The 10,566-nt window shown below is 36.8% G+C and overlaps 1 protein-coding gene across 1 annotated transcript; it reads left to right on the top strand.

The window, feature by feature from the left end:
• The first annotated feature begins 713 nt into the window (after nt 1–713).
• LOC108999761 (transducin beta-like protein 3) lies at nt 714–10,246 on the top strand. The gene is made up of 5 exons (XM_035684740.1): nt 714–1,087; nt 1,558–1,740; nt 8,694–8,843; nt 9,530–9,747; nt 9,901–10,246. The coding sequence occupies exons 1-5, from the start codon at nt 791–793 to the stop codon at nt 10,229–10,231; spliced, it is 1,179 nt and encodes a 392-aa protein (XP_035540633.1). The 5' UTR covers nt 714–790; the 3' UTR covers nt 10,232–10,246.
• Nucleotides 10,247–10,566: the final 320 nt, after the last annotated feature.

The following is a 10,566-nucleotide window of genomic DNA, read 5'->3' as shown; positions in this document are numbered from 1 at the left end:
AATATTTATTTGGTACAATAGAATAGATTTATAATTTTAGAAATAAGGGAGATTGAAACTTCTAGAAGCATTATTGTTTGGTATTGAACTAAATGATTTATTTTGGAATTTTTGGATATTAAACTGAATTAAGATGATAAAATATTATTAGAATATTATTATTTATTATTATTATTATTTTAAAATTTAAAAGAGTAGAATTTTTTATTATATTTTATATTGAGATTTAAAAGAATTATAATGATGAGTTAAAATGAGTTTAAATTTTCAAACGAATCCAGAGATTTTATAATTAGTGAATCATTATGCGACAAATTAATACATGTGATAATAAATAAATAAAAAATAAGTTTTACATTTTGTTGTTTTTTTTTAATATGACATGGCAGTACCACATGATATTGCCAAGTGAAGTAAACTCATACACTCGAGTAGCAACATCCTTATTCCTTTGTGAAATCAAGTGGAATGAAAATGGAGGTAATGTTTATAAAATTCAAATTCATTTTAACGAGTAGTAGCATGACTCTATTAATTTATTGTAACTGAGTGGTGATTAACCTAAAGAAATTCTTGTTATATTTAAAAAATTCTTCTACTCATGATTCATACATCACGTATTTGATAAAAGGTTAAAATTAAAAAAATGATGTATAATGTATAATATAGAAATGATGAACTGAGTTTTTCAAGTTAATTAAAAAAAAAAAAAAACAAAAGAGCATGTGGTTCACCCTTAAAACCCTAACTTTCCCGCCCCTAAACCCTAGTTGCCCTCCTCCTCTCTCTCATGGCTACCGTACCGTTGAAGAAGAACTACCGCTGCGTGCCCTCGCTTCAGCAGTTCTACACGGGCGGACCCTTCGCCGTCTCTTCGGACGGCTCATTCATCGCGTGCGCATGCGACGAATCCATCAGGATCGTTGATTCTTCCAACGCCTCGGTAAGGTCCACGATAGACACGGACTCGGAGGCCCCCACAGCCTTGGCGCTTAGCCCCAATGACAAGTTGCTCTTCTCCGCCGGCCACAGTCGCCAGATTAGGGTCTGGGATTTGTCCACCCTCAAGTGCGTGCGGTCTTGGAAGGTAACGCCTTTTGAATTGGCCACTCGTTGGTTTCTTAGAACAGATACATTGAAAGAATGCCAATGGAAATTAGGGAAATAGAAATATGCTCTGCCTGGTTGTTGAGAAAACTAATGAAAAAAAAATCTACCCTTGTCTTGTATTTAGTTTGCTCTTTTTATAAATTTTTTTATTACTTGTAGAAAATGAATATTTTTTCCGTTCGATGTAGTAAAAGCGAAAATAATAATTCAGCTGATCTAAGTACGGTTGGTTTTAGGTTAATTTACGTGGGATTTGTTTGGTTCTGGAAAAACAAAAGTGATATCATGGCTTTTCAGCTAGTTGAGAACTGGAGGAAAAACACTCAGCTTCTGGCACTGGTTCTAAGAGAAATGAAAGACTTTTGTAGATGGTTTTTAGCATCTTAATAATAGTTGTATGAACTGTTCTTCTGATCGTAGTTGATATTTGTTTTTCACGTTGAATAGGGCCATGAAGGTCCTGTGATGGGTATGGCTTGCCACATGTCCGGAGGATTACTTGCAACTGCTGGAGCTGATGGAAAAGTCCTTGTTTGGGACGTCGATGGTGGCTTTTGCACTCATTACTTCAAGGGCCATACAGGGGTTGTTTCTAGTATTATGTTTCATCCTGATACGAATAGAACACTTGTAAGTTCCAACTTAAGACAATTATACTCTTATTTTTCTGTTTACAGTGTTTTAGAGGTGACATTTGTTGATGATTTATGGTATCCTTGTTTTGCTACGCTTCACTATTTTATTTGTTGCTTCAGATTGATCCTTCTTAAGTATGTTCTAAACCTTGAACTATTACATAAGATGAAAATCTGAAAATAATACTTTTGTTTTTACTGGTATTTGATGCTGTACATTTAAATGTACTTGTGTTTTCAATATTGGGTTCTCGCTCTCTAATCTTGGGATTCAGAGAATTTACTCTGTTGAGTCTATAAATAACCATTTACAATCCTGTTTACTGCTGGAGTCCGTACAATCCTGTTCTTCATTGCTGGATTATCCAGCTGTGGCTCTTCAAATTTCTCCTTTTTTCCTCTTTTCGGGGTTGTTGAAGCATTGCAAAAAAAAGAAGTATCTTTTCTGTCGCTAATGGTCCCTTGGATCTCATATTCTCACATCATACAAAGAACACTATCTAAACATTGTTTCAATTTTGCAAACTTCTGTGTCAAAGCTGAGAAAATATTCACAGAAATATCACTTGGTTGCATGGGGAGGTAAACTAGGTAAATTGAATGTAGAGGCATGGCAGATGGCTCCTTTGTGCTTAATTTAATGCAAGTATATGGATGGAAAGAAAAGCCCGCAATTTTGAAGGTCGTGAGAGAACACTAATAGAGCTGAATACCTATATGCTCAATTGTTGTATGATAAGACAACTGCCCACAACAGTTGCTTCTCACCCTATGGAGATTTTCTGAATTATTGTTCTCCTCCCCCACCTTAGCTAGATGTTCTCTTTGTATATTTCATGTGTACATGGGTTGTGCCCCCAGCACACTTTTAATAACAAAGAAAAGAAAACCACTTTGAAAGCTCTAACTAGGTATAATAGCATTTACAGGTTCAGAATGTTCTTAGGTGATAGATTATTTATGTGATATAAAATATTTGATAAATAAGAAAGTGAATGTTTGGTTATTTGTATCCTCTAATGTCAAGTTTAGAATGTTGCACCTTTTTCATGTTGTTGGTGACGGAGCACACAAAACCTTCCAATCAAACCAATATTTTCATGAAAATTTTCTTTTATAAGCTGTATTTTCAGAAAATTTAATTCATGTTGATATTTTGTAATCACAAATGTGGTTAGCTGTTTAGAATAAGTTAGGCATGGCTTTTGGATATACATGTGATTTAAGGTCCTGCTTTCCTCCTTTAAAACAATTGTATGCCACCAATAATAAAAAAAAAACAATTGTATGGGGTCTCAAAAGTGGTTTGTGTCTTATTTATAAGTAATTAACTCGTCATTAATATGCACAAAACTATGCAGAAAGTATACAAAAGATATGCCTAATAGAAGAAGAAAAAGATACAAGAAAGTCCTGTAGATTTAACCCATTAAGTTTTATGGAAGCTGTCCATGATAAAAGATTGTTGATAAAAATTTTTTTTTAGCTCCTCCAAAGTTCTTTACATGATCCTCAAAGATTAAAGGCATGTTTGGGTAATGAGATGAGATGATATGAGAATTCTGTGAATAATAGTGAAATGGTTTTTGAATAGTAATGAAATGATTTGAGTTAAAATATTTTATTGGATTTTGGGAAATGAGAGAAAAAAAGTTGATTAAAAATATTATAAAGTTAAAAAAATTGTTTGAATATAATTTTTTAACATTTTTTTTTTGTTTTGAAATTTGAAAAATTTGTATTGTTTTTTGTGTTTTGTTTGGAAGTTTGGAAAAGTTACTTATATAAATTTTTTTTTTAGAAAAGTTGTAATGATTAGATGAAAAAATTGAAAAATGTTGTGTTTGAGTGGTGTGGGAAGAAAATTATGAGAAGTTTTGAGATGAGAATGAGATATAAAATCTAACTTTCCAAACAACCCCCAAGTCATTTCTTTCCTTATAAATGCACCAAATGAGGCTAGTAGGAATCATCTTCCACACAGTTGAAATTTGCCAGTTGCAACCTAACCCTCCCGAGGCATAAAATAAGTCCACAACTTTGTGGCATGCCCCAAGCCAAATCAATTCTACTGAAAAAGTCACTCCACAATGCACATGCAGTCTTGCAATGAAGTAGAAGATGATCCAAACTCCTCTTACACATACAACACCAATCAATCACCACAATAAACCCCTAGGGGCTGGCTCAAGTGGTAAAGGTCTTGGGCTTGGGGGTATGCTTCCCCTAGGTCTAAGGTTCAAATTCCCTTGTGTGCAAACAATCTCTAGGGGCCATTGGATTGTGAGATTTTTCTCTTGAATTGCTTGAGGTGCACTTGCGGGAAACTCTTTGCCGAGGGCCTGTGCATCCCTGGGATTAGTCGGAATGCTTTTCCTGGACACCCGGTGCCAATAAAAAAAATCACCCCAATATGTCTCATAAATTTTTCATGCTAATAATCTTCCCTAAGGCTATCCAAGCAAAAATACGTAGCTCCAGATTAACCCTTGTCCTCCAAATATTCTTCCATGGAAATGGGTTATTTTATTTTATTTTGGTAAGTAAAAGGTGAATGTGTGATTGATGCTATAAGGATACTATAGGAGTGGACACTGAATATTCCTTTTCTGGATGGGACTCAGAGAATCTTTTGTTTGCCTTCTCCTCTCAATCAAGTGGAATCTATTATTGCTTTCCATAAGGTCATTCCCTCATTTTGGTAATGACAAAGGAATTTTCCCAATAATGCATTGTTAAACCTGAGCATATTACAAAACCCCAATCCAATCCCAACCCACCCGAAAAATCAGATAACATTTCTTGGCCCAATTCACCAAGTGATATTTTGCCTCTTCCCCAGGAACCCACTCCTGTAAAGGAAGTCTCGCTGCAGCTTCTTGTTGCAGTTACCCACACTAGCAAGGAGTGGAAAGAGAGACGTGAAATATGCAAGCAAGTTCGATAAAGTGCTTTTAATCAATGTGAGCCTACTACCTTTGGTTAAATATATATGCTTCCATCCGGCCAATTGCTGCTCAATCTTCTCGATAACTCCATCCCAAATTGCCTTTGCCTTGAAAGTGGCTCCTAAGGGGAGGCCAGCCTCACATAACACCAAAGCATCACCTGCATACAAAGATGAGATAAATTGTGTACACTTGCATTTCCATTCTCCTCATAAAAGCCTAAAATAAAACCCCATCACCAATTGCAGATAACACACTGCTCAAAGCCGCAGAAATGTTTCATCAATTCATGGTAATCTTATCCTTTAAATTGAACTTGTGTCTTGTCTCTATATGTTTTCTGATGATGTGGAACCCCAACAAGGTAGGGTCCGTTGGACGCACACTTGGGGAGAATTTTGGATACACGGCCCTACTCACCAGAACCGTGTATCCGGTAATCTGGGGGAAGTTCTAGTGCATAATCAAATTCTGTTTGTTTAACAAGTAGTAGAAAATTTTATTGAAGAATGCAAAAGGTAGAGACACACATGATAACTACAAGAGAAATACCTAATTAGGAACATAAAAAGCTACAAGGAATGGGATATATACCGGCCCATTAGCCTTGTGAATGAGATATATAAGATTATTTCTAAGGTGATTGCTAATCGCTTACGAGAGGTTTTGGGGAGGATCATTACATAATTCCAAAATGCTTTTGTTAAAGATAGGCAAATTCTGGATTCAGTCCTCATTGCTAATGAATGCCTAGACAATAGGCTAAAATCTAGCCAGCTGGGAATACTATGCAAGTTAGATATGGAGAAGGTGTATGATCATGTGAACTGAGAGTTCTTACTCTATGTGCTTGAGAGGTGTGGTTTTGGGGAGAAGTGATGCTCATGGATTAGATGGTGTATTTCAACGGTGAGGTTTTCCATATTGGTGAATGGCTGCCCACATGGTTTGTTTAACATTTCTCGAGGTCTAAGACAAGGAGATCCTTTGTCTCCACTCCTATTTGTTCTTGTCATGGAGGCACTTAGTAAAATGATTCAAGCCTTGGTGAACAGTGGCTTTATCGAGGGATTCTCAGTGGGTAATCCTAATAGGGGCACCATTAACCTATCTCACTTATTGTTTGCAGATGATACACTGCTTTTTTGTGAGGCAAAACAAAACCAAATTCAAACACTAAGGGCATTATTACTTTGTTTTGAAGCGGTATCCGGGTTAAAAGTGAACTTTGATAAATCATAATAGGTACCAGTGGGTAATGTTCCTAACATCTGGCAGCTGGCTAGTATTCTTGGATGTAAGGTTTCCTCTCTTCCCAGGAATTACCTTGGTCTTCCTTTGGGGGCAATTGCAAGGTCTATATCGATTTGGGATAAAGTGGTGGAGAAGAATAAACGCAGATTGGTAGGTTTGAAGAAATCATATCTCTCGAAAGGTGGTAGGATCACCCATATCAAAAGTACTCTTTCTTATCTACCAACGTATTTTTTATCTTTATTTCCAATTCCAGTAAGTGTGGCGAACTATATTGAGAAGTTGTATCATGATTTTCTTTGGAGTGGGATAGGAAAAGAATTCAAGTATCATCTAGTCAAGTGGGATAAGGTATGTTCTCCACTCTCTTTGGGTGGGTTGGGTATTAGAAACTTGAGGATTTTCAATCGAGCCTTGCTTGAGAAATGGTTGTGGAGATATAATATGGAACTGGAAGTTCTATGGAAGTCAATGATTGATTGTAAATATGGAAGCAGGTTGGGGGGGGGAGGGGGTTGGGGTGGTGCACTAGGGAGGTCCATGGGGTTTATGGAGTGGGAATTTGGAAACACATTCGAAGAGGGTGGGGAGTCTTTAATCGGCATGCTAGACTGGTGTTGGGCGATGAATCGAGAATAAAATTCTGGACTGACTTATGGTGCGTAGATCAAGCCCTAAAGGATTTATTCCCATCAATTTTTAGGATTGCAGGTGAGAAAGATGCCTTGATGGCTAATTGCATGGAGTCATTTGGGGAACTAGTCCAATGGAACGTGAATTTCACTAGAGCTAATCAAGATTGAGAAGTTGGCAACTTTGAGGAGTTCTTTGCTCTTCTATACACCATGAGGTAGAGAACCTAAGGAGCAGATAAAATGTGGTGGATACCCACATGTAAAGATAAATTCTCGGTTCGTTCTTTCTATAAGTTGCTTACGCAACCAAAAAATACGCAATTCCCTTGGAGAAAGATATGGAGAAACAAGGCGCCTCTCAAAGCGGCATTTTTTATATGGACAACAGCATTAGGTAAGATCTTGATGACAGATAATCTACGGAGACGTAAGGTGATCATAGCAGATTGGTGTTATATGTGTAGGAAAAATGGTGAGGATCATTTACTGTTGCATTGTGAGGTGGCTGGAATGTTATGGAATGAAGTGTTTAATAGAATGGAGTTAGCGTGGGTCATGCCTGCCACAGTGATAGAGCTCATGGCCAGCTGGATAAATCTATGAGGTTTCCCACAAATCTCAGCGGTGTGGAAAATGATCCCGATTTGCATCATGTGGTGCCTATTGAAAGAGCGAAATGACCGGACATTTGAAGACAAGGAGCGCTCACTAGAAGAACTTAGATTATTTTTTGTTAGCACTCTTTTTCTTTGGGCCATAGCTATAGATTGTTGTGGCCTCGAATTTCATGATTTTCTTGTTTCTATTACTTCTCTCTAACTGGTTGTGACTTTTTGTATACCATCTTGTGTACTTGGGCTATGCCTATTTATATCAATATAATCATTTACTTATCAAAAAAAGATACAAGGAAATCATTGAAAGTTCAGCCCATCAAAACCTATAGTAGTTGCCCAAAAAAGAGTATTGAAAAAGAAAGTTTTAAGCTCTTCAAAGGTCCGCTCATGCTCCTCAAAATTTCTACCATTCCTCCCCTCCGAATACACCTCACAAGACAGATGGGATCCATCCCCACTACTGATATTTGTGGGCTACCATATAACCCTCTAACTTTACCTTTAAGGGATTTATCTATTTCTGAATGTTTGAATGCGCACTGGCCGTAAGTGTGATCCAAATTTTTTTTATTTGGTAAGCAAAATTTTATTGATCAAAAGAGTAGGCAAAAGTCCAAGTATACGGGACATATATAAGAGCAACACCTAAGCGTACTAATTTAGTGATACAAGGAAATCATGGAAGTTCATGCTATGAAAATTAATTACCCTCGACAAATAGAGTAAAGTATTGAAAAACAAAGTTCTAATCTCATCCATTGACCGCTCTTGGTCTTCAAAGCTTCTATCATTCCTCTTCCCTCAAATGTATCACCATAGGCATATTGGTACCATCTTCCATATGGATGCATTTTCAGAGTTGCCCCGAATGCCTCTCCAAGAAGCTAGGAGGTCACTTACTCTTCTCGGCATCACCTAAGTAATCCCAAACGAGCAAAAACTTCATTCCACAAAATCATGGCAATCTCAGAATGAAGTAGTAGATGGTCAACGGATTCTCCACTCTTCTTACACATATAATACCAATCCACGACTATGATTTGACGTTTCCATAAGTTGTCTAGAGTGAGTATCTTCCCTAAAGAAGCTGTCCATACAAAAAATGCTGCCTTTAGAGGTGCCTTTGTCTTCCAAAGTATGATCCATTTGACCTTTGTTCTTTGCAAGTTTTGCAGCTGTGCAACTTTTTTGTATGTTACTACTAAGAAAAGAAACACGGGATTTGTTATATTATCAAATTAAGCAAGTGTTGTTCTAAAAGAGAAATTACCATGACTGATCATCTCTTGTTTATCTAATCCCACTCAAGACAAATTTTATTTTTTCTACTCCTATTCTTTTCAATCATTTGTTTTACTCTTATCATGTTTTTAATTTCCCATGTACTTGCGCTATGCCTACCATATCATTAATAAAACTCTTAGTTTACCGATAGAAAAGACACTATCACGTTTTCAATTGCATTTTCATCTTGTCATTCTTACTGTTTTATAGCTTTTCTCTGGAAGTGCGGATGCAACAGTACGGGTCTGGGATCTTTTAGCTAAGAAGTGTGTTGCAACATTTAAAAAACATGAGTCAGCAGTAACTTCTATTGCTGTATCTGAAGATGGAAGGATCTTGCTCACTGCTGGAAGAGATAAGGCAAAGTTCTACCTTTTCTGATCAATGATTACAGATATGGTTATCTTAATACTGGAATACTCTTATTCATTGATATGTACATGAGTTTTCTCATGTTTGAAGTTGTGCATCTGCTTTCTCTTACAAAATGCAAAGCCTATGTAGCTTTTTAAAAAAGGGGCATCAAGTGAAATAGTGATTTAAATTACCTCGTTTTGAAAATTGCTTATACCTTTTAAGCTGTTTGCAGTGTCTCTCTGTGTAACTTAAAACTAAATGCTGAGTTCTAGGACTTTTCCCCACCCATTCATGAGATTGTTATATCTTTATTTTGTTGGCAAGATTGGTAATTTTTTCCTTATCCTTTCCCCTGGTCTTCAATCTATTTCCAATAATCAAGGCAAATGACAGCTTACAATCATTTGTTACATTATAAGAGCATTCAATTGATTTTCCTACTATAGTTATCTTTTTTTTAGCTGTGATGGTTGTTTCTTAGATCATAGGGCATTTTGTTTTGTGATGAGATTGGGGTAGTTATTGTTCAGGAAAATATGAATGTCTTTATGTCAAAGTGCTGCGCTTTTTGTATGCATCTGTTTACTTATTGAGAAAAGTATTATATGCATGTATGGTTGTTTCTGATCTTATAATAGCTGGGCGTTCATATAGTGTCAGCTGAAAATTGATATTTAGGTTCATTGCAGGTTGTGCACTTGTGGGACCTTCATGGCTATGGTTTCATAAGGACCGTTCTAACATATGAGGTACTCGAAGCAGTGTGTGTGATTCGTTCTGGGAGCCTCTTTGCTTCATTCCTGGCTTCATTCTATAAGCAAAGCGAGAAGAGAAAAAGTGTGTCATCGGCAATTCATTTTGTCACAGTTGGTGAACGTGGGATTGTAAGAATATGGAACTCTGAAAGGTAAGCCAACATGAGGATGTTTTCCTAATAGATTGGATGAATTATATCTCTGGTTAAATGGCTGAGAGGCCTATGGGCCTTCCTGGTTTTCGTCCTCATGAATTGTTCATTCACAATAAACTGCATTTATTTTAAGTTTTGTTATTTTTACAGTGCGGCTTGCTTGTTTGAGCAAAAGTCATCTGATATCACTGCCAGCTCAGACATGGATAGGGGCTTCACATCTGCAGTAATGCTGCCTGTAGATCAAGGATTGGTTTGTGTGACTGCTGATCAACAGTTTCTTTTCTTTGCCCCTGTAGAACACACAGAAGGGATGTTTAAATTAGCATTAAGCAGAAGACTTGTTGGATACAATGAAGATATTGTGGATATGAGGTTTGTAGGTGAAGAGGAAAAATTCCTTGCTGTTGCCACAAATATTGAACAGGTAATTTGCAAGAATCCTAAAACTTCTGGTGATGAATATCATTCAGCCTCCTAGGGGATGTTTATATGTATTGACGCACAGTTGTGCATGCCTTGTGTCCAACTGTCGTGGAAAAGCCACGCTTCTATTATAAGCTCTTAGGGTGAGAAGATGCTACAAATATCATAAAAAGGTATAGACATGCACAATGATAAAACCTTAAAGTGAAACCTTTTTTGTTGTATGTTCATGACAAGTTACATTTGTGTGTTAGATGACTGTAGTGTAATAAGTACAAGCACAAGCTATGGGGATGAGCAGTAATTAAAGTTAGGGAACGTTGCTTGTACGTGGCCATAGTTTCTGCTAGTGGTTGGCTCAAGTGGTAAAGGTCTTGGTCTTGGTGATAT

The sequence above is a fragment of the Juglans regia genome, chromosome 13 (assembly GCF_001411555.2).
Source record: "Juglans regia cultivar Chandler chromosome 13, Walnut 2.0, whole genome shotgun sequence".
NCBI lineage: Eukaryota > Viridiplantae > Streptophyta > Magnoliopsida > Fagales > Juglandaceae > Juglans > Juglans regia.
The sequence above is the reverse complement of the archived record's forward strand: the minus strand, read 5'-3'. Positions and strand labels throughout refer to the sequence as shown.

Bases quoted from the DNA above. Each gene is read 5' to 3' on its own strand.
- LOC108999761 (XM_035684740.1), top strand. From the start codon at position 791: ATGGCTACCGTACCGTTGAAGAAGAACTACCGCTGCGTGCCCTCGCTT. The intron at 8,844-9,529 runs GCAAAGTTCTAC...GGTTCATTGCAG, and splicing joins TCACTGCTGGAAGAGATAAG to GTTGTGCACTTGTGGGACCT. The intron at 9,748-9,900 runs GTAAGCCAACAT...TTATTTTTACAG, and splicing joins AGAATATGGAACTCTGAAAG to TGCGGCTTGCTTGTTTGAGC.